This window comes from Chrysemys picta, chromosome 20 (assembly GCF_011386835.1).
Source record: "Chrysemys picta bellii isolate R12L10 chromosome 20, ASM1138683v2, whole genome shotgun sequence".
In the NCBI taxonomy this organism is placed as follows: Eukaryota; Metazoa; Chordata; order Testudines; family Emydidae; genus Chrysemys; species Chrysemys picta.
The window spans coordinates 21,153,029-21,175,205 of record NC_088810.1 but is presented as its reverse complement, the minus strand read 5'-3'; the positions used below and the strand labels follow the sequence as shown (position 1 = coordinate 21,175,205).

At 53.0% G+C, this 22,177-nt stretch overlaps 1 protein-coding gene across 1 annotated transcript; it reads left to right on the top strand.

The window, feature by feature from the left end:
• The first annotated feature begins 14 nt into the window (after positions 1–14).
• On the top strand, positions 15–21,936 carry RHBG (Rh family B glycoprotein). Its single transcript, XM_005310949.4, has 10 exons — positions 15–310; positions 9,741–9,927; positions 10,912–11,062; positions 11,637–11,784; positions 13,096–13,262; positions 15,292–15,429; positions 16,444–16,577; positions 18,440–18,561; positions 19,584–19,657; positions 20,393–21,936. Exons 1-10 carry the CDS (start codon positions 121–123, stop codon positions 20,465–20,467), a joined length of 1,386 nt encoding a protein of 461 aa, XP_005311006.1. The 5' UTR covers positions 15–120; the 3' UTR covers positions 20,468–21,936.
• The last annotated feature ends 241 nt before the right edge of the window (positions 21,937–22,177 follow it).

Below are 22,177 nucleotides of genomic sequence, written 5' to 3'. Positions count from 1 at the left end.
GTAATTAACAAAAGTCCCGGCACAAGGGCCCCAGCTTGCTAACTTCCACCTGCGGCTGGTTGGAAGATTAGTTTCATTTTTCATCTCTCTCCCCGCTTCTTTCTCCTCCACCTCAGCAGCATGTCTGGCCATGCAACCAACCTCCGGCTCAAGCTCCCGGCAATATGCTTCCTCCTCCAGCTCTTCACCATCATCCTCTTCGCTGTTTTCGTCCGCTACGATCGAGAGACCAGCGCCAGGCTCTGGCACGAGGAGCTGAGCCACCACAACAAAAGCAACCGGGACAACGATTTTTACTTTCGCTACCCGAGTGAGTACAGCCCGTCCAGGCACTCAGCTCCTGTTTCATCAGCCTAGGTCCCACCTGCATCACCCATCCCCACGGTCAGGAGGGGAACCCAAGCGTTTACGTGCCCCATAAGTTCCATGGCCTCTCTCTGTGACAGAGGACGCTCATCTCAAGTGCGTGATACTTAGGGTCTCTTAAACCCCAGAGGAGCCCCCATTTATATGACAGCCACCTTCTTGGCTGACCTCTGGGATTGAATCAGAGACCTCCAGTCCTAAACCATGAACCTCTACAGCTGGGTGCGGTATCAGACTCACAGCCTATCTTTGGGGAGGTATAAAACTTCAGCCCATCCCCGTAGTATCGGAGCACTTTCCACGTAAAATCAACAGCAACACTCTTTGTGGCTCAGGTACCGCGGGAAATGAGTCCATTACAGGCCCAGAGGATTTGGGCTACGCTGACTTTCAGGGGGGATTTAAGAACTTAGACGGGCCCCAAGCTGGTGCCCGCTGTTGGCACCATCTTGGTTTTTCTTCTTGGTGCAGAAAGATCGCGCAGAGCGTGGGAGAAGCTGGCGCGGCCGGTGCTGGGCGCGTGGGTTGAAAAGCACTCAGTGTATTACCCTCTCGAGCGTGACGCTCACGGGAGTTGTGGGCAGCACAGCTGCAAGGCAAACGCTGATCCCTTCCCGGGGCCTTGCAATTCAGAGCTGGCCTCCGGGAAGAGTGCGTCTGTGTGCCAGGACATCTTGCAGAGCAGAGGCGGTTGGAGGCTCATTGGGAACCTAAAGCCTGAAAGAGGCGATTGACTTCTGGGGGAGCAAAGGGTGCCCAGCCCCTTGCACCAGGCCGTGCACTGACATTGCTAAACAGCTGCTCTGTGGGGGCCTGCACTTCCGCAGCAAACGGTTGTCAGGGCTGGTGGATGAAGAGTCAAGGGGCTGGAAGGGAGGTCTCAGGGATTCATTCATCCCTCGGTTCAGATCTGTTCTTATTGTGGCAATCGGAGACAGCTTCAATGCCGGGGGTTGCGGGGAACCACACCCAGGCAATTCGCAGCACCACAGGGGAAGTTCGCTCCACTTGGCCTCATCACAGAATAAATTGTGGTTCAGGCAGAGGCCTGGCTTGCGAGAGAACAGAGTTCAAACCCCCGCTCTGCCACAAGATCCTGTGGTCCCATTGCCTATGCTGCAGTCGCGGGGTGACCGCAGAGCGTAAGTAGGTGCCGACCTCAGCCAGCTTGGGTCCCAAAAGCAGTGACACCGTGGCAGCGTGGGCTGGCGGCCTGAGTTAGTTTCTGGGGGATTGCACTGCTATCGGTACCCATGCTAGGTAGATGAATGCTCACACCTCCGCCTGCAGTGTAGACATACCCCAAGGCAGAGAGAGACTGAGGCTCTGTCCACATGGTGATAAAAGACCCGAGGCATGGCTGACACGGGCTAGTGCGGCAATATAACATTGCAGTTTGGGCCGAGGCCGGATCCCGGACTCTGAGACCCTGCCTGGGGTGGGTCTCAGAACCAGAGCTCCAGCCCAAGCCCAAACATCTACCCTGCAATGGTCAGCCCCGCAGCCCAAGCCAGCTGACCTGGACTCCGAGGCTGGGTGCTGTGGGGTTTTTATTGCAGTGACATACGCTTGGTTTCCCTTCTTAAGCTGCAGCTAATCTCCTTTTGTCTAGTTAGAGAGGAGCGGGCTTTGCTTGGCCAAAAGTTTGACAAGCGACGGTTCAAAGCACTGTCGGATGACTGGCCCATTCCCACGGACCATGCTGTAGAAATACTGGCCCACTACTGTTGACACGTTAGACAGGGACCTTCAGAAATACTGGGTCACGACTAGAAACAGCAAGGCCCATACTGAACTTTGGAAATACTCAAAGTGACTGCACAAATCCTGCAGAAATCCTGGGCCGTTCGTTTAGAAGCCATCCGGAGGGGTGTTAATATCCGGGAGAACACCTGCTGCTTGGCCGTGCGTCTCTTGCTTCTTATAATAAAGGAGCAGCGTGCAGTGTGAGGTTATCAACTTAACTAACGCCTAAGCTAATAAAGGAGATCTTTGTACCGAGCTGTGTATGCATTGGATTTATACGTGCTGCTAGGTAGACGGTACATTTTTCTAGCCTGGGATCTCTACTATAGGAGAGCCTGTAGTTTAGTCTGCCAGCAAACTTGTGTCAAAATTACAACCGCCTTGCCTTCGCTAGTTTCCATTGTTGTTTGCAGTATTCTTGTTGCCATGTTGGTCCCAGGATATCAGAGAGAAGATACCTGAAGAAGAGTTCTGGGTAGCTCGAAAGCTTGTCTCTATCGCCAACGGAAGTTGGCCCAATAAAAGATATTACCTCGCCCGCGCTTGTTAAGAGCACACCTTTTTCCCCTGCAGCAAAGACATGCTCATAAGGAAATCTCTCTTGCTATTTGTACACACAGTCTCTAGCACAATTGGCTTCTGATCTTGGTTGAGGGCTCGAGCTGGTAGTAATCACTGCTTGTCAGAGCTATACAAACAATGTTGTCACTCATGAATCAATCTTTCCAGTCCCCTAACCATTTTCATTGCTCTCTGCTGAACTTTGTTCAATGTTCCCACACGCTGGCTTTCATCATGGGCCACTGTGGGATATACGTAGTGGGGGGAAGTAATTCTATTTCATGGGAGATTTCAAAATCAGGTTTCACTCCTGTTTGGAATGAAAACAAAAACTTTCAAAAGTTGTCCATGAAAAGGAGAGGAGCCGGACCCCCGCCTGGCCCGCTGCCCCAGGGAGCCCATTGGAACATCGGTGAAACCAAATTGCGTCCACGGAACCTTTCGACTTCACCGAATTGGCCATTCTGATGAAACATTGTTTGGTTGGAATTTTTTCGACCAGCTCTAATTTATACCCTGTGTGCATTGGTCATAAACTTAACCATAGACACAACCACTTTACGGCTTAGGACCTGGCTTGTGAAAGTCACAGAGAGACTTTCTGGTGGCTTCGGATCAGGTTCTGGTTGAGTAAGGCACATGTTTTGAAATCTCCATTGTGCTCTATTAATTATAATGACAATTTAGTACTATCCTACTATTGTTACTATTTCTTATCTGTATTACGGTGGCACCCAGGAGCCTGTCATGGACCAGGACCCCACAGTGCAAGGTGCTGTATCAATCCAGAACATAGAGCTTCCAATCAAAGTACCATCTAATGCGTCATTTTTCACTGCAGACGCTTCCCTGCTCCAGTACTGACAGCCCCGCACAAGGTTAGAGGTCGCTGCACTGCTGAGGAGCGCTCTTTGGAACGAGCTCGATTGCAAAACACAGGCTGGGACCACTCATGGGGATGGAAAGTCCCGTGACTGTTGTCATGAACCAGGGTCATTAATCCTGATGTCCTGGTCAAATTGCTCAGGGCATCCAGCGAAACTGCCAAGCCTGAAACAGATACGGATCAGACACTTACAGGAATAATGAAAACACGCCCCCCCCCCCTCCGCCCCCGGCTTTACCTTAGCTAGGAGAGCAGCATGACATAGACCGAAACGAACGCTGCAAAGCAAGTGACAGAGAAATTAGGTTTGCCGTCTTATAGCTGTGTCGGTCCCAGGATATTAGTGAGACAAGGTGGGTGAGATCATAGCTTTGATTGGACCAACGTCTACTGGGGAGAGAGACAAGCATTCGGCTGCACAGAGCTCTTCTGCAGGGCTGGGAAAGGGGCTTAGAGCTAGTCTACACTTGAAAGGCTACAGCGGCGTGGCTCTAAACACTATCTTCAGTGTAGACACTACCTATGCCAAAGGGAGTGGTTCTCCCATTGGCGTAGGTAATCCACCTTCCTGAGAAGCGGCAGCTCGGTCGACAGAAGAATTTCTTCTAGCTCTGTCTACATGGGGACTTAGGTCAGCTTACCCACGTCGGTTAGGGTGTGGATTTATGAACACCATTTTCAAGCGTAGACCAGGCCATTGTCTTTATTAAGGCCTGGTCTGCACTAGAAAATTTGCTCAGCGTAACGACGGTACTCAGAGTTCTTCCGTCGATCTAGCCACCGCCTCCTGGGGAGGTGGATTATCTACAGTGGCTCACTGCTGCTGTAGCATTTTAAGTGTAGACAAGTACCTGATTTGTAGAGAAATTTGGGCCCCTTGGACCAGATCTCTAGCTGGTGTAAATCAACATGGCTCCAGTGACTTCAACAGAGAGTTGAGACTCAGCGGTTACTTCTGAAAACGTTGGTTCTGCAATATTGCGTAGGGAGGCAGCGTTGCCTAGTGTACAGATCACTGGCCCGGGACTCAGGATACATGCGTTCAGTTCCTGGCTCTGCCAACTGACCGATGTGAACTGCTCGCCCTGCGCCACGCCTGACTTTCCTCCCCAGTGTGACACCCTCTGCCTGTTCGGTTGGATCAAGACGCCTTCAGCCACATCGGTCATTTTTATTTTGTCCCTCGCCAGGGGAAAGGGCGTTGTGACTGACAGTGCTCCAGGCACCAAACCAAAAGCTCACCGCGAACCCTGCCTCTTCGCAATCTTGGGAACTTCCTGGCTTTCCAGGACTCCCCTGACCATGCGGCTCGGCACGTCACAGCCCACAATCCATGCCGCTTCCTGCGGTCATGGAACCCCTGCACAAGGGGAGGGGTAGGTGGGTGTAGGGCTGAGAACTGCCCTGCTCAGCGTTGGTGAAGGCAGGGCAACCGCACAGCTGGAGCGAGTCAGGCCAGCGGGGCGGACGACCGACAGGTTCTCCCAGTTTCATCTGCCAACTCTTAACTCCACCCAGAGCTGAAAGAGAATTACTCATTCTCTCCCTCAACACAGAGAGACATGTACTTCCTATCAGGAAAGAATGCAGCCTAGGGTAGATCTACGCTACCGCAGAGCTGAAGCTGTGCCGCTGGCGTGTGGCTGCTTCCTGAGTCCAGGGGAGGGGTTTAGATAATCCATCTCTCCGAGAGGCCGTGGCTAGATCGGTGGAAAAATGCTTCCGTCAACTTAGTTGCCTTTACAGCAGGGGTTAAGGAGACCTGCGGGGCACGGAATCTGTCACAGCCCTGAGCGACGGAGCTAGGCCGACATACGTCTTGGGTGTAGACCAGGCCTTAGATAGCTGGAGGTAGACAACTTTTTTTATTAAATCGGGCAGTGGCAGAGTCGTTGCATATTGCTTCTAGGAGTAGCTTGGTACCAGAGCTGAATTTGTCCACTTTTAATAAAGGGAGCTAGACGAACTTCTGGCCCAAGCACGAGGTTTCTTTACTAATGCAAACCCCCATGTTTTTTGGAGGAGGGTAAAGTCCTTCACACCCACAGTTGTCTACACCCACATCTGGGCCTGGTTACCATCGCATCTGAGCTCCTCATAATCGGTAGTGTATTTGTCCTCACACCATCCCTGGGAGGCAGGGCAGGGCTGGGCTGCTATCCCCATCATACAGATGAGAAACTGAGGCAGGGAGAGACTTGCCCCCAGGAAACCTCTGACAGATCAGGGGATTGAAATCAGTCTCCCAACTCTCAGCCTAGCTCTGCGATCACTCAGCCTTCCTCACAGGTGCTTCTGTGCCATCCGAGGTAGGATTCGAACGCATGACCATTTACACACACAGGAGGACACTTTCCACCACGCCACTGAGCTATGAGACCTGGAGTCGCCGGGTATGTCCACACTACAAGCAAAAACACCCCCCAAACCCAACCCCCGCCCCAAACCCCTACAGCAGTGAGGTTCAAAGCCCCGTCAACTGACTCCGGCTCGCGAGGCTCACGTGACGGGGTAAAAATAGCCGTGTAGATGTTTGAGCTCAGACTGGAGCCTGGGCACTGAGACCCTCCCGGCTCACTGGGTTTCAGAGCCTTGGGGGGCCAAATATCCTGCTATGCTTGGCCCCCGAGTCAGCTGACGCAGGATCCCAGACTTGCTGCGTGGGTCTTTTTTTGCAGGGTAGCTGCCCCCTCATTCTCCACTAGGGTTACCATACGTCCGGATTTTCCCGGACATGTCCGGCTTTTGGGGGCTCAAATCCCCGTCCGGGGGGAAATCCCCAAAAGCCGGACATGTCCGGGAAAATCGGGAGGTCAGCCGGGCCGGCGGGGAGCCGGGTCGGCCGGGCCCGCGGGGACCCCGGCCGGCGGGGAGCCGCGGGGACCCCGGCCGGCGGGGAGCCGCGTCCGCCGGGCCGGCGGGGACCCCGGCCGGCGGGGAGCCGCGTCCGCCGGGCCGGCGGGGACCCCGGCCGGCGGGGGGCCGGGTCGGCCGGGCCCGCGGGGACCCCGGCCGGCGGGGGGCCGGGTCGGCCGGGTCCGCGGGGACCCCGGCCGGCGGGGAGCCGGGTCGGCCGGGAGCCGGGCCCGCGGAGCCAGGAGCCGGGGGGTGCGCCGGGCCGCCGGGGGCCGGCAGTGCTGGGCGGGCCGGGGGTGGTCAGCCGGGGCCGGCACCCCAGGGCCCGAGCCGACCCAGGCTGGAAACGCCGGGGGGCCAGCCTGGGCCGCGCCTCCTCCCCCCACGCCCCCCTTACCTGCTTCAGGCTTCCCGCGAATCAAATATTCGCGGGAAGCAGGGGAGGAGGCGGAGACTTTGGGGAGGGGGCGGGGTTGGGCAGGGGTGTGGGCGGGGCCGGGGGCCGTGGAGTGTCCTCCATTTGGAGGCACAAAATATGGTAACCCTATTCTCCACTGCCCTGGACCTTGCGCCCGCGGGCGTCGTATTTACCCTAAGGCCTCTGTATTCTACTCGGGCAGCGCAAAGGGGGGGGCAAGTACCTGTAAGGACGCTGCCGGTGTGGGGTAAAGGCAGCATCGGGCCCCTGGGCTTGTTATTGGCACTGGTACGAAATAAGTGTAAAACGCTACAAAATCATAACGAATCACACCAGGCTCTTAGATAGTTTTGGTCATTGGTAGATCTCCCAAGCGTTTCGCCGTCTTTCATGTACTTCTCCTCCCAGCGGTCGATGCAGAGTGTCCTTTATGCAAGGGGCCTCTTACGCCGCTCTGGCAAGGGAAGCGGGATCTTAACGGGAGTGTAGTGAATCTACTTCCTCTTTAAGCCCTGCCCGAGCAGCGTCAAGGGTCTTGTCCTAAACGAGCATCGGGCAGGTGCCGTTTCACGCCCATCTCACACCAGAGTAAAGGACGCCCCCAGGGCGCAGGGAAAAGCAGAACCAGGCCCTGGCTTTGTTCCTGCATCAGGAGCCTAATACTTGTGCAGCTGCCGAGTCTATATTTAGTTTAAAGAACAGAGGGTCCTGTGGCACCTTTAAGACTAACAGGAGTATATTTAGTTTAGTCACGTTCAGCGCAGAGCACACGAAATCCTGTACCTGTGACTGTCGCAAACGTCGAGTGTGAGCTCCGTGCGCCGGCAGCAGCAAGGTGACGAGACGGAGGGGCGGGCGCTGCCCTGGCGTTAATCGGCGGAGTCCCATTGACTGCAGTGGCGTGACCCCGGTTTACACCCGCTGCGGATCTTAGCACTCAGTGGGCTGTTTTAACGCCTGTGGAACGAGGGGGCGGTGAAGAACCTGGCAGATCTCTGTGCCTGGGGGTGGAGAAGGGGGAAGAGTTTCAGAGAACGCAGCGGACCCTGTACTCGCATAGCTCTCTGGTTCACTGCTGTTCCCGCGATAGACCCCATTTCCGCTGCCCCCCACCCCTGATCCCCCCAGGGCATGTAAGTTACACTCATTTCTATACCTTCCCAGTGCCGATGGCTTGATTCTCATTTACACATAGGCCCCTTGATGCCGCTCTAGCCTAGTAAAAGGGGCTTTCACGCTGTCAGATCCGTGCAATGGGACCTTAAGAGTGGGACTGAGAATCAGGCCCATAGTGCGTTGCACATGCTTCGCATTGGTGCGAATGAAAACAGGAGGTGCTGGACAAGGGAGAAGAAGACCTTTTTACTCCCAGCTACATTTGGCCCGCTGGTTTCAGAGCGAGTCCACAAGTGGATTTACACTGATCTAAACTCCACTGGAGTCAGGGGAGTCACTCTGGATTTACAACTGGTTTAACTGGACAAACAGCCCACTTCAAGGGACTAGGAGTAATGAGAACTTGGTTCCCTTCGCAGCTCTGCCACTAACTTGCTGTATGACCTTTGGCAAACCTCTTCCCCCCCGCCTCAGTTTCCCTGCATGTTAAATGAAGATAATAGCAACAGTGTTGCGAATCCCATATGGGTTAAAAAAAAAAAAATCATGGCTCAGGAACCCAAAGAAATCAGGAAATTGGCTTAAAAGCATAAGATTAAAAAACAAAACAAAACTCTGGGTTCTTTCCATCTTCTGTCTGGTTTCTGAGCCTTCAAGGTGCACTTGATTCACTTGCTTTTCTCTGCAGACATGAGGGCTAGAAGCAGTTTTGAATTCTCCCCCCCCCACCACTTGACTCCCAGAGCTGGGGCTTTACCAAGAACAGTGAAGATCACAAGACTAGTGATAAAAATCACGAGAACCAGCAAGAGTCTGTAACCACTCCCCACTTTTGTAAAGGGAGATCTAGGCAGGAAAGGTGCTATCCAATGGCTAAGAATTATTGTCCATGTTCCCACAGTAACCCAGCATAAGGTTTTGGGTGGAAATGTCGCTCTTACAAGTGCAACGCTGTTCATTATGCTTCTAACCAGGACTTAGGTTTTTGTAGCCCGAGGAATTCCAAAGCGCTTTACAGAACAGGGATCACCTGTTCCCCACGGAAATGCAGCCACCTCTGGAGTGGAGCCCTGCACTTCTGATTCTTCACTTCTGAAAAGTGAGGAGGTGGGAGGTGCAGGGGAGTGGCTCCAGTTGGAATTTGTCCCGGAGACGCCCCAGAGCTCTTGCGAAAGGTGTCATGGGCTCTCTAAGGTCAGGACCTCACTTTTTACATCCCGCCTGAACGGCGGTAGAACAAAGCGGTGAGGTACACTGCCCCAGTATTTACGCAGCAGCCACTCAGCGAGGTCATTGTTCCATGGGCCAGCCCCAGAGAAAGGGGCCATGGGGCATGTCCGTGCGCTCGGGGAATTCTCAAGGTCGCTTGGCCGCTCTCATCCTGGGTGATGGCTTCCTAGAGCCGGCTGGGGGCTGCTCTCTGCTCTGATGAGAGCAGAGGGGAAAGAAACGGTCCTGGGAAACGCTCAGTGCGTTTGTGCCGAGAGGATGATCTTAGCATTGCCGTCTACCTCTATCCTCTGGGGTGGATTCTCCGGCTCTTCCTGACAGGAAGTTCAAAAACATTTTGAAGTTCAAAGGCAGTTTCAAATTCAGATTAAAAAAAAAAAAAGGAAACCAAAAAAAGTCAACATTTTTATGGATTTCCCCCATCCTGGGTTATTTTGCACCAATCCTGGAACATGTCAAAAATCTGTTGACCCTTGAGGTGTGTGTGTGGGGGGGGGGAATAAATATTTCAGAAAATGTGTTGACAAGTTCCCCCTCCCCCACTTGTGATGCTTTCCCCAGGTTTCCAGGATGTCCACACCATGATCTTCATCGGCTTTGGCTTCTTGATGACCTTCCTGAAACGTTACGGGTTTGGCAGCGTCGCCTTCAACTTCCTGATCGCGGCGTTCGCTATCCAGTGGTCTACGCTGATCCAAGGCTTTTTCCACTCTTTTCACGATGGCAAGATTCACATCGGGATAGAGAGGTGAGTGGCCGGAAGCCAGGGGTCAGAGAGGAAGGATGTCAGGTGGCTCATTCCCGGACACTTTGCATGACGGTGGGTAAGTCTCTGTGCTTCAGCTCCCCATTGGTCAAACTGGAAGAAGAGCCCTGCTCCGGCTCCCAGGGGTTGCAAGGATAAAGGTTCTGAGGCTAGATGGTAACAGGGCGTGAAGTCACACATACAGCTTTCCTTTCGGGTCCAGCTCTAAGCCAGGGAGCCGCACAGATGTTCACGTCAGACACGCTTGTGATCAGAACACCACGGTGTTGCCTCAGCCTGATTTGCTCGTTTATCCAGCAGTCAAAAGTGGATTTGGCGGTAGGCATGGGAGGGCCGAGGCTGAAATCCCGTGTCTGCTGCCGACTCCCCGTGTGACCTGGTCTCCCTGGGCCTCGGCTCCCTATCTGACCCATAGGGTTAACAAGAGCTCATTTCTCTCGCCTTCGGGGCAGAGGGCGTCTCTCCCTGTGTGTATGGACAGCTCCTAGCACAACGAACTCTGATCTCAGTTGAGGCCACGGTAATACACGGAATAATAGAAGGGCTTTTTTCACTCATTAGCTTGAGACTAGATAGGACCAATAGATCATCTGGCCTCCTGTAAACCACAACACTGGAGGGATAATTTCACGGACGCGAAACCCTCCAGCCAAGTTCTTAGCCCTTCCGCCCACTCATTAGATGAGCCTAGCATTTCTGTTCCAAAGGCTCCAATCACACCCGCTAACCGATTCTGCCGTTCCTTCTCTGGGTGGCTTTTTTTCTTGGGGCCCCCTTGTGAATTTCCCAGACTGTCGAGTGCACAATCTTCTCCGTTACCCATTAAACTACCTGGAGGCTGAAATTCACCCCGGTGCCAGGGTCCCTGCACCATTTAAATCTAGAGGAAACTGGTCTTGTGTTGGCACTCTGCCCGGGGTAACAGTCTCCTGCAACCTGTTCTACTTTCTTCACTATTCCTGCTAGCATGATCAATGCCGATTTCTGCTCCGGAGCCGTCCTGATCTCCTTCGGAGCAGTGCTGGGCAAGACAAGCCCCATCCAACTGCTGTTGATGGCCTTGTTTGAAGTCACACTCTTTGGTATTAATGAATTCGTCCTGCTCAGCGTCGTTGGGGTAAGTCACACTTTTCATGGCGCGTCCGTTCCCCGGAGGAAGGACTGTTCTAAGCTGGGTGACAATGTGGTCTTCGAGCCGAGCAAATACCCGACTTGTCGGTTCAGTGGCTAAATAAAATTTTAAAAAATTGTTTTGGGTCAAACGAAACATTTAGTTTGACCCAAAACGTAATTATTTTCATTTAGTTTTTTGGGTGTTTTTTATCCCGCACCTTTAAAAAAAAAAAAATCGAACTAGGTTTTTGATTAAAAAAAAAAAACCTTTAAAAAAAAAAAAATCGAACTAGGTTTTTGATTAAAAAAAAAAAAAATTCCAGGAACCTTCCAAATGAAAAATAGTTTTCAAGTCAGATGTTTAGATTTCTACTGATTTTTTAGGGCTCCCTCCCTTCCCCCGCTCAGCAAAGCATTCGGCAAAACCGACATGAATTCGCGAAACATTTCGATGTGGTCGAATCCGCATTTCTTTGCTGAGCGCGTCTGGGCTGAAAACACGCTGCCCATTGGGGGTACAGCCTGGATTACCTCCCGCTCCCTTTTCAGCCCCATCCTTTGCTTCCTGTCCCGACCAGGCAAAAGATGCTGGGGGCTCCATGACCATCCACACCTTCGGGGCTTATTTCGGATTGATGGTTTCGCGGGTCTTGTATCGGCCGCAGCTGGACAAGAGCAGACAGAGGGAAGGCTCCGTGTACCACTCAGATCTCTTTGCTATGATCGGTAAGGACTCAGAACACGCCCTGCTTCGCTCGAGCCCCAGATGGGGCCAAAGTAACATCTGATGCATCAGAAAACTATGTCTGTGGTATTTTTAGGGGGCTTTATCTTGAGACCCGCTTGCTCAGATGATCCCAAATTTGGACCCGTAACCCTGTCCCAGTGGGACATTACCCAGGGTACCAACTGGACCATTGAACAGCTGCTGGGACCAATCCCCACTTAGTTCCGTTGTTTCAGAGTTGATGTCATGAGCAGTGGAGGCCTCTGTCTCTCTCTGATACCAACCTCCCCTCTCTGAGGATTACCCCCGACTGGGGTGCAGGCGACAAGTAGTCTCTTGGCAACGTGAGGGTTGAACCATCTCTCTCGTGACATGTAAATTTCTTGTTTACACTTTCATGTGGCTTGAGCAGCCATTCTTCAGCAAGTGACAGCTCTTTAACACCTGGCTGGGGGCGCTAATGCATCTTTGAAGAACTGGTTTGGACCTGCCTTTTTAGCTCTGGAACACGTTACAGCAATGTTATACGTAGAAACGTATAACTTTCCATACAACGTTGATACACATATTTTACCAGGACAATAATGTTCAGCGGGATATGGGTTTTCAAATGATCTCTCAGAAGGCATGCTTTGTACAAAAGTTATCAGAATCTTGTAAAAGTGGTGACCATAACACTATAGACCATCACTCCCAGACAACGCACATCAAGTTTCAAAACAATCCAAGCAAGCATGTGTATTTTAGGGCACTTAGAAAAGTCCTTTGTTAAAACAGTAAACTACTGTCTCAATAAACAGCTGGGTAAATAGCTGATTTGTCTGCTCAGCAGCAGTTTCGGGGAGGGGAAGGTAGGGGAGGGGAGGGGGGAGTTTGCATCAAACCAAACCTGAAAATCCAATCAGAAACGTCAAATTTTGAGTCGATTCTAGAGTGAGGATTAGAACCCAACAGTTTCCCCTCCGAATTTTCCATTAATTATTCTTTTTTTTTCAGGGGGGGGAGGGGGCTTTTTGTTGAAAAATCAGAAACTGCAAAGTTTTGGTAAAAGTGTTTTGATTTAACTGAAATCCAGCACTTAGTCTTTCATTTTCTGTTTTTTCAATGAGAAAACAGGAAAATTTCAACCCAGAAGAAAAACGTGAATTTTCCATTATGGTCGAAGACCCGTTTTCCGTCTAAACAAGCTGTTTTGACGCCAAGCGGCTTTTGATCAAAGCGAAAACGTTCACAGAACAGTCTCCATCAGCGCTGCGAGCGATTCCCGACCTTCCAAACCTGCCCTCAACTCTCGATTCCTTCCCCCGCAGGAACAATCTATCTATGGCTCTTCTGGCCAAGCTTCAACTCTGCCATTACGGCTCATGGCGACGACCAGCAGCGGACCGTCATGAACACCTACTTCTCCCTGGCCGCTAGCACGCTGGCCACCTTCGCCACGTCAGCCCTCGTCAATGGGGAAGGCAAACTGGACATGGTGAGTCAACTCAGCGGCTGCTCTGTCTTGTTGCTGATGGCCCCCAAGCATGGGCGGTGGGTGAACCCCTGCGTCAGGGAGGCTAGCCCCCAGCCCCACCCCTGCCTCCCAAGGGCACACCTGAGCCCCAAAGCCACCACCCCCATGGTGGCCTAGGAGGAGGGATAGCTCAGTGGTTTGAGCATTGGCCTGCTAAACCCAGGGTTGTGAGTTCAATCCTTGAGGGGGCCACTTGGGGCAAAATCAGTACTTGGTCCTGCTACTGAAGGCAGGGGACTGGACTCCATGACCTTTCAAGGTCCCTTCCAGTTCTAGGAGATGGGATATCTCCATTAATTTCATTTCATGGCTGGCCTGATCCCTGGGCCACTGGCCCGAGCCACCAGTGGCCGTTGGCTGGACCTGAGCCCCTGCCGGCTTCAGGGGAGAGGGGGACCAAGGGAGAGGCCTCAGGGCGGAGCCTGGGTGAGGCCATGGCCTGGGTTAGGGGAGTCTTAGCCTCCCTTTGACACCTGCCACCCATGCCCCCAAGTCTCCTGCCAGCCGCATTTCCCCCTTCCAACAAGAACCTCGGTCTTTTGGCCGTGTGGACTCCGCTACGCACCCCCGAGACTCTGCAGAAGAGGAGCCCTGAGCCTGGCGACCTGCAGAGATGCACAAGAGTGGGGATCCCTTTGTGCAGACCTGCTTCGCCGGGATCATCCTTCCCAAGATGGTGGACAGGAACGGTGGTGAGCAGGTGGGATTCTGGGTGTCACAGTTCAGGACGCCTGTATTTCCCCCATCATGGTCCACCAAGCGCTCCTAGTCTAGGCTCCCGGCTCCCCAGCCCTCACATCTCTTGACGGAGAGTTTTCCAGGCTGCACGGTGGTATTCCCAGCAAGCCAGTCGAGCTGCACAAGCAGCCTCTGGAGAGAAAGCAACGAGCAGCGTAATTGCTCACAGTTATGTTACCACCCAGCAAGCGTATTTATTCGTACGGTAGCAGCATTCCAGGGAAAACCTATTTAAAACAATACAAGAACTTCCCCGCATGCTGAAAGGCTCACTAGAGGCCACCTGAACTCCTGCCTTGGGCTCTGGGAGGGGTCAGTCCTTCAAAACCCCCAATCAGGTTTTCCCCGTGGTTACAAGTTCACACTTGTCTCGGTTCACCGCCGCCATGAACAGTTCAGCCTCTCCTTTATACAGCTTGGGCCTTTCATCTTGGCCTCATGTACCAGGCGGTCAGCAGGTAGTGATGCGATCTTCGGGGTGTAGCTTCAAAAGGCTGGGTTTTGGTGTAACCGGCGGTGGGGAATTTGCATTCATCTCACCCTAGCTATTCCCCGGGAAAAGCACTTAGCACTTTCTGTTCTAAAAGTCCCTTCTTGTCTGGCACATTGGTCATTATAGTCATTTCAAGCCCCATTGAAATGTCACATCTCCCCCCTCCCCATTGAGAGGTTACATATAATCTCAGCCCACAATAACACATAAGCCATTCATTTAATACAAGGGAGCCCAAAGAGACTCAAACTTAATTCAATAAGGTCTCCCAAGGATATTGCCAGAGGCAGCAAGGAAGGATGGTCCAGTATTTAGGACATTAGCCCTATGGCTTGGGAGATCTGGGTTCTATTCCCTCCTCTGCTACAGACTCTCTCTGTGACCTTTGGCAAGTCACTCAGTCTCTGTGCCTCGGTTTCCCTATCTGTACAATGGGGTAATAGCACTGCCCTACCTCATAAGGAGATTGTGAAGATACACTAAAGATTGAGAGGTGCTCTGGTACTGTAGTGATGGACTCACATAAATACCATTGGTAGATAATATGGTGACAGTTCCTCGCCCTCTGGGCCTTCTAAGATCTGTGTGACCAGGCTTCCCCTTTCGAGGGGCTGCCATTTTGAACTGCGCCATCCAGACACAACTTTGAAATTCTTCCCAACTTTCTCACCATCTCTCCTTCCAGCCTTCACTGCACCTGACCAGCGGCAGGTGCGGGAGTCTGCACTGAGCTCCCCCCCCCGTGCCCTCTCTCTCCAGGTCCATATTCAGAACGCAGCCTTAGCCGGCGGGGTCGTGGTCGGGACATCAGGCGAGATGATGCTGACTCCGTTCGGTGCCATGATCGCCGGGTTTCTCGCTGGGCTCGTTTCTACCCTGGGCTTCAAGTTCCTCACAGTAAGTCCCGTCGGTGACGTCTACGCAGCACGCCTCTTGCGGTGTGCAGCTTCACCTGCCAGGGAACGGCTCTGGCGGGAGGAAGTGATGGGCTGTGTAGACAGGGAAAGCCTTGCTTGGGCACGTAGAAAGGCGTATAGGGTCCATACCCACAGAGGCCAGGTGTGTCTTTACTTGCCTACGCTGCAAGTTATACCCATGCTGGGGGCACGTGCATGTACTCTACCAACGACGGACAGGAGCGTGCCATGTAGACGTACCTTTAATGTGGGGCCTGATCCTCATTGGCATTAAGGCCCCTTTTCTCCAGAACACCAGCCAGGGCTGGAGCAGCATAAACAGGCCCTAAAACCCCAGCTGGAGCCAGGGGGTTCATCCAGCGCAGGGATGGTGGAAGACAGACCCTCGCTACCCCCAGCGTAGGGTGTGCCGTGGGGGCCAGGCCCCAGTAACGGCACTGGAGCTGGACTGCTGGAGCTTAAACCATGTCTGTATGACACACCATGGGCGGTGGCACGTAGGGTACGTGTGCCGCAGCGAAAAGCAAACTCCATCCACACTGCAACGTGCAGGGGGCAGCGAACGGCTCTGGCAGGGGGAAGACAGTGGGGACAGGCTCCTCCGGCAGCGGGGACGTTACATTGCACCTTGTGCATGCAGAGAACTGTGTAGGGTTTGTACTGGAAACATACCCACAGGGTTCAGGCGTGTCTTTCCTCTGCCTGCCTAAGTCGTGCCTTACCGTCTACACTGATCTTTGTACCCAGGCAAGGGGGAGGGAGGAAGCCATCTCTGGACTCTCCACACTGCAGTAAGAAGCATCCCGCATAGACATGCCTTTGGACAGGCCCCCAGGGATGTCTTTCCAACCCCGGGGGGGGGGGCAGTCTAGGAAGGTGGCTTAAAGCCCTCCCACCCCCTGCACTGCGCCTCTTAGACGCAAACCGCAGAACCCGTGCCCTGAACGCACCTCTAGCCCTTCATGTCCTCACAACCCCTCCGTGCTCTCCGCAGCCCATCCTGGACTCCAGACTAAAAATACAGGACACATGCGGGGTCCACAACCTCCACGGGATGCCGGGCGTCCTGGGTGCTCTCCTGGGAGCTCTGGTGGCAGCTCTGGCAACGCAAGACGTCTACGGGGACGGGTGAGCACCGCTCGGCGCGCCAGTCTCACTCACGCGTGTGTGTGGGGAGGGGGGAGAGAGAGTCCAACCCTCCCCTCCAATGGATTTCTTGATTTCGATCATAAATTGCACCCCCCCCCAGTGCCAGGGATGGAGCGGGCAGGAGGTGACATCTAGGCAGCTCTATGCAAGCCAGGCTTTGATCACACCCGGTTCATTAACACACCAGCCCGCCCTCTGCTTACTAACGCGATACTGCCACCGAGAGGCCAAGAATCACTGCTCAGCCATTCCCTGGGAGACAGCGTTTCTATAGCAGCCCTTCTCCATCTTTTCAGTACCCAGAACCCCTTCCCGTGTACCAGCACCAGAAGGTCAGCGTGCGTTATGGAAAGGGCAGGGCACTTGCTCTCCTCTCCCCCCAACACCTGTTCACAACCCTGCTCGGGGCGGGGGGAACCCACACATCTAAGACTCAGCCTTTACAGCGAGACTTAGCAACATGCGACTCTTTTTGAATATTGTCGATGGATCACACAGAGGTTTATTTTAAAGCATTTTTTTTCAGTTATCTATTTACATGTTCACAGTTGTGGGGAAGTTCTGGGGGGTGGACAGACCACAGAGGCCGTCAGACAGTCATTAGGTAACGAGAGTAGACGCTGAGATGCAGGAAGTTAAAGCTTTATAACTCGAAGGCGCAAAGAGTCAGCGTCACGTGGCAAAATATACAAGTCAATATCCTGAAATCAAGTTCTTAAGCCGCGTTTTTCTTACTTTGCCTAGCTGTGAATTTCAATCATCATAGATGGGAATACACTTTTGGGCTGTGTGCATACGGTGAAATCGACGTTCACCAATATTGACAGATAGGCTTGAAAGGATTCGATTTTTATCAATAGCGCCTTCCAACCCCCGGCACTTTACTAACACTAGCTCTGCCTCGTAACGCAACCCCTGGGAGAAGGACATTATTGCATTCATAATGACGGGAAAACCGGAGCATGGAGAGATGAAGGGAATTGCTTCTCAGTGGCAGGACCGGGAATAAAACCAATTTCACGAGCTCCCGTCACTCACTCCCTAGGGATGAGTGAACTGTTTCGGGCTTGAACCTCTCCTCTGTGCTCACAACCTGACATCACAAATCTGTTGGGAGGTTTGTTTGAGAAAAGGTCTGGCTCGCATCCCCAGTACTTTCCATCTACCTGCTCCTCTGTCATCTACTGGGACTAACAAGGGCAAGATGACGTGATTGGAGCCTCTGCACTTTTTGATCTGTGACTATTTAAGGGCCTGGGGGGGCGAATGCTTTCCCTGCACCAGTCTGGAGCTGTGGAGTTGCTTCTGTAAGGCCTCCTTCTTCTCTGGCACCCCACTGCCGTGGACAGTAAGCTCCCCCTCCAGCAATAGATGTGTCTGATCCACCCCCCAAAAGCCCGTCAGGGGACAAGCAGAGAGTTCCAGCAGAGGTGAGCTGCAGCGGTCTAGGACTGTCCACAGCTCCCCAAATCTTCTATGCCCCTAGCACTGCACCCTTTCCACTGCCTCTGAACCCTTCTGTATCTAGGCAGTCCTCCATGGTTACATCTCTACGGCTTCATTAGTTCCACAGCAGCAAAACATCAGTCCGTGGAGCCTCACTGAGCCCCCACAACTCGGCTCTGATGCTGGCCCATCGGCAGGGTTTGAACAGGTGACCTTCAGCACTAGGAGTAGACGGGCTACAGCTCAAGCTAATGGAGGAGTTCCATTGACTTCCAGCAGTAGTAGATTCTTATCCTCTTAAATGACTCAGGCACGCGGTGGGGACAAGGCCCCACCTCGGTCAGCATGAGTTACAGGAGCTCCCAACACCTACCTGGCTCTTGCCGGTCTTGCAGGATGGCCGATGTGTTCCCTTTAATCGCTGACGGAAGCCGGACGGCAACGTACCAGGGAACCTGCCAGTTCTTCGCATTACTCATCACGCTGGGGTTCGCTGTTGTCGGAGGAAGCCTCGTGGGTGAGCTTTGTGTCTGTTGATGGGGCATGATTTCACGGGCAGAGGGGCAGACTTTCATTTTTCCCCGGCAATGCTCCGCCCCTGCTCCATTCAAGGCCCCGCCCCCCACTCCGGCCCCTCTCCTGAGGCCCCGCCCTCCCCCAAGCCCCTTCCCCAGCTGCCAAACAGCTGATTGGCGATGCCCCTCAGTGACTTGACTGAGGTCACACATGGAGTCTGTGGCAGAGGCAAGAACGGAACCCAGGTCTCCGGAGTCTCAGTCCAGTACTTTCCTATTATTAATTATTTGTGTTGTGGTAGCATTTCGGTGTTCCAGTCACGGACAGACCCTCGGGGCGCTAGGCACTGTACAGACACAGAACATAAAGGAACTTATAATCCTCTCAAGTAATGTCTACACTACCGAAATTAGGTCTCTTTGGGTACGTCTTCACTACCCGCTGTATCGGCGGGTAGCAATCGATTTATCCGGGATTGATATATCGCGTCTCGTTAAGATGCGATATATCGATCCCCGAACGCGCTCACCGTCGACTCCGGAACTCCACCAGAGCGAGCGGCGGTAGCGCAGTTGACGGGGGAGCCGCGGCCATCGATCCCGCGCCGTCTGGACCCCAGGTAATTCGATCCAAGATACTTCGACTTTGGCTACGCTATTCGCGTAGCTGAAGTTGCGTATCTTGGATCGATCCCCGCCCCCCAGTGTAGACCAGCCCTATAAGTCTCTATTAAATACGATAACCACTGAGTGCCAAACCTCTGTCCAGCCACTAGAGGTCAGCATAAACCAAGGCATCGGGAAATCAACATCTGTTCCAGCTCTTTTAAGTTTTTCAAAGTTGGGTAGTTGAAGTTAGACATCCAAAATACAAGCAAGAAAATAAGTGGGCCTGATTTTCAGAGGTGCTGGGCCCTGACTGCTCCCCCTGAATACAAGAGGAGCTGCAAGTCATCAGCACCTCTGAAAAGTGAACGCAGAATGGGACAAACTTTTCCCCTCACCCCTCCTTTTATGTTCCCAGGAGCTACCTTGAAAATCAGGTCGTTGGGGTCCCCTCCAGACACACAATGCTTCGAGGATCAGATCTACTGGGAGGTAAATCCTTGATTTTGTTTTCTTTCGCCAAGGTGCCCCAAGCAACAGAAGCTGTTCCCTGGGGTTCGTTTGAAGAGCTGAAGCAGACTGGGCACCACATATGATTTATTTCACCGTAGCAACTTCTGCCAGGATCGGGGCCCCACGTACACATGGCGAGACCTAGGTCCTGCCCGGATGAGCTTTACCACCTAACTAGGCAAAAAAATGATCCGCTTCATTTTACAGATGTGGACCGAGATGCCGAGGGGAAAAAGGCCCGGTTTTCCCCAAACGCTCAACAGTTGCCTTTGCTTTGTAAAGTCGTCAATGGGAGCGCTGGAAAATGTAGCCCCGGGGGATTTGCCCAGAGTCACGGGGGAAATCTGGAGCAGAACTGGGAATTGAGTCCCAGGCCAGAGACTTAAACAAAAGAATCAGTTGTGACAGAGATGGTGGCTGGGACCAGAAACCGTTAAGTGGGTCCCCTCCCGGGACCATAGGGGGCTGGGGATAGGTGCATTTGCCCTGAAACTGTCACCGACAGCCTAACACTCACCTAGTCCATAATAGGAAAAGAGTTTCCCAATTACGGTGTCTAACGCTAACACACGCTCTCAGTTGGTGCCACTTTCTGTATTATAGTCACCATCAATACCTGGGCTCATGGCTCACAGTCAGTGTCTCTCTGATTATCCCCAATTGGTCTGAGCAGGGAAATACCCAGTGTCACCCGGTGTCTCTGGTTTCCTCCAGGTCCCTGAGGATCATCAGGGCGGATACTTGACGGCTGCGAACTCCGAGGACCCCGAAAGGAGTGCAAGCGTCTAATGGGATTTCCCTCTGCGTCGGCACACCTCAGCCTGCTAGCCACGTGGTTCAAGCCATCCAGTATAGGGGGAGATTTCCCGAGCATCTGCCGACTGCAAGGGGTCTTAGCATGGACTTAGTCTGAAAGAGCCTCATTTAGCCTGAGTTGTGGACAGAGGCGTAGCAGCTTGTGATGGGAAGCCAGGCCACGGTCTCCACCCCATCCCACCTCCTCTTGCAAGGATCCACTTGGTGCATTACAGCTACATTCCCATGCGGGTTCTGCCCGCGACAGGACTGTCCCTGCCCATCTGCCCCAGGCCTGGAATGTGAAGCGAATGGAAGCCAGGATCAACATTCCCACGGGGCTAACGCCCTCTTCACCCCCATTCAGTCTCACTCGCTGTCCAGGCTCCTTTCGAGAGAAGACGACGCGTGGCAGTTTAGAGGCTAGACGGAGAGATCTAGGTTCAGTTCCCAGCTCGGTCAGACACCCGGTGTGAGATCAGGCCAGTCCTTTAGGCCCGGTGTACACACCGGCTTCATTGAACTCATGCAAACTGGGTGGATTCTCTTATTTCAGTTTAACAGTGGCTGGTCTTAAACCTGTTCCTCGTTGACTTCGGTTAAACCAAAATAAAACGCTCCGACTGAAATGATCACCTCCATCCAGTCTTGGGCACCGGTATAAAAAAAACACACCTTTGGTTTAACCAGTGCAGCTCTGCATGCAGGCATGCCCTTAATCCCTCTGGGCCTCAGTTTCCCCTCTCTGTATTCAAAACTAAACCTTTCTGAGCTGTTTAGATCTTCGGGCAGGGACTGTCTCTCACTATGTGTCTGTGTAGTACTCAGTGCAGTGAGGCCCTGATCTCCGGTAGCACCTGGAGATGCTACCGTGAAAGTAACTAATCATTCAAGAAGTCTTGAAAGACAGGTCAAAAGCCTTCTCAGCTGGTCCATCAACCCAAGTCAGAGGTGCATAGATGTGTCCATTTGAAGCACCATGGAGGCAACAGGATTCTGTTTTAACCGCAGCCTTTTTACACACCGTTGTCCCGTTTTCTTGCCTTGACAATGGGATTTAGGCCGGCTCGACGTACAGATTTTTCTACCAGCTTTGCAGAAACTGTCGGCTAAGGGTGGATGTGACGGAGCAGGGAGCGGGGCGGATTTGACCTGGGAATGTTGCAGGGAAGTTGCATTGGGGATGGGGGACTTCCCTTGAAGGAAGCTATCTGAGCCAGGAGGGGGGGTGGGAGAAGTGACACCTGCCCAGGAGACTGAACAAAGGAGAGGGGAGGGGGGAGAAAGCGGCTGGAGAAGTTTTTTAGTTTCAGTTTGGGGCTGGGTGGTGCAACACAGGGAACCCCAAGCTGGGGTCTAAGCTCCCTAAACCCCCCAGAAGGACTTGATTGAGGGGTTCTGGTTGTACCTACACACTCTGCTTGGGACTGTGTTCCTATCATCTAATAAACCTTCTGTTTTACTGGCTGTCTGAGAGTCACGGTGAATCCCAGGAAGAGGGGTGCAAGGCCCTGACTCCCCCACTCTCCGAACCAAAACTCGCGTGCGTTTTCTGACTTTCCCCCTCTTTCAGCCTTTTCCAGTGGGGGGGGCGGGGGGAGAAGGGGGGAAGAAAATCCACACACACCACAAAAATGTAGCCACACCTCACACACCAGATTTCGATTAAATGAAACTACATTCCGTTTTCAACTTTGCTCCCTT

What these genes read in the sequence shown, in the direction of transcription:
- RHBG (XM_005310949.4), top strand. Translation starts at nt 121, where the DNA reads ATGTCTGGCCATGCAACCAACCTCCGGCTCAAGCTCCCGGCAATATGC. An exon ending in TCCTGCTCAGCGTCGTTGGG is followed by an intron (nt 11,063 to 11,636) that starts GTAAGTCACACT and finishes TGTCCCGACCAG; the next exon opens with GCAAAAGATGCTGGGGGCTC. An exon ending in AGGATCAGATCTACTGGGAG is followed by an intron (nt 19,658 to 20,392) that starts GTAAATCCTTGA and finishes GGTTTCCTCCAG; the next exon opens with GTCCCTGAGGATCATCAGGG.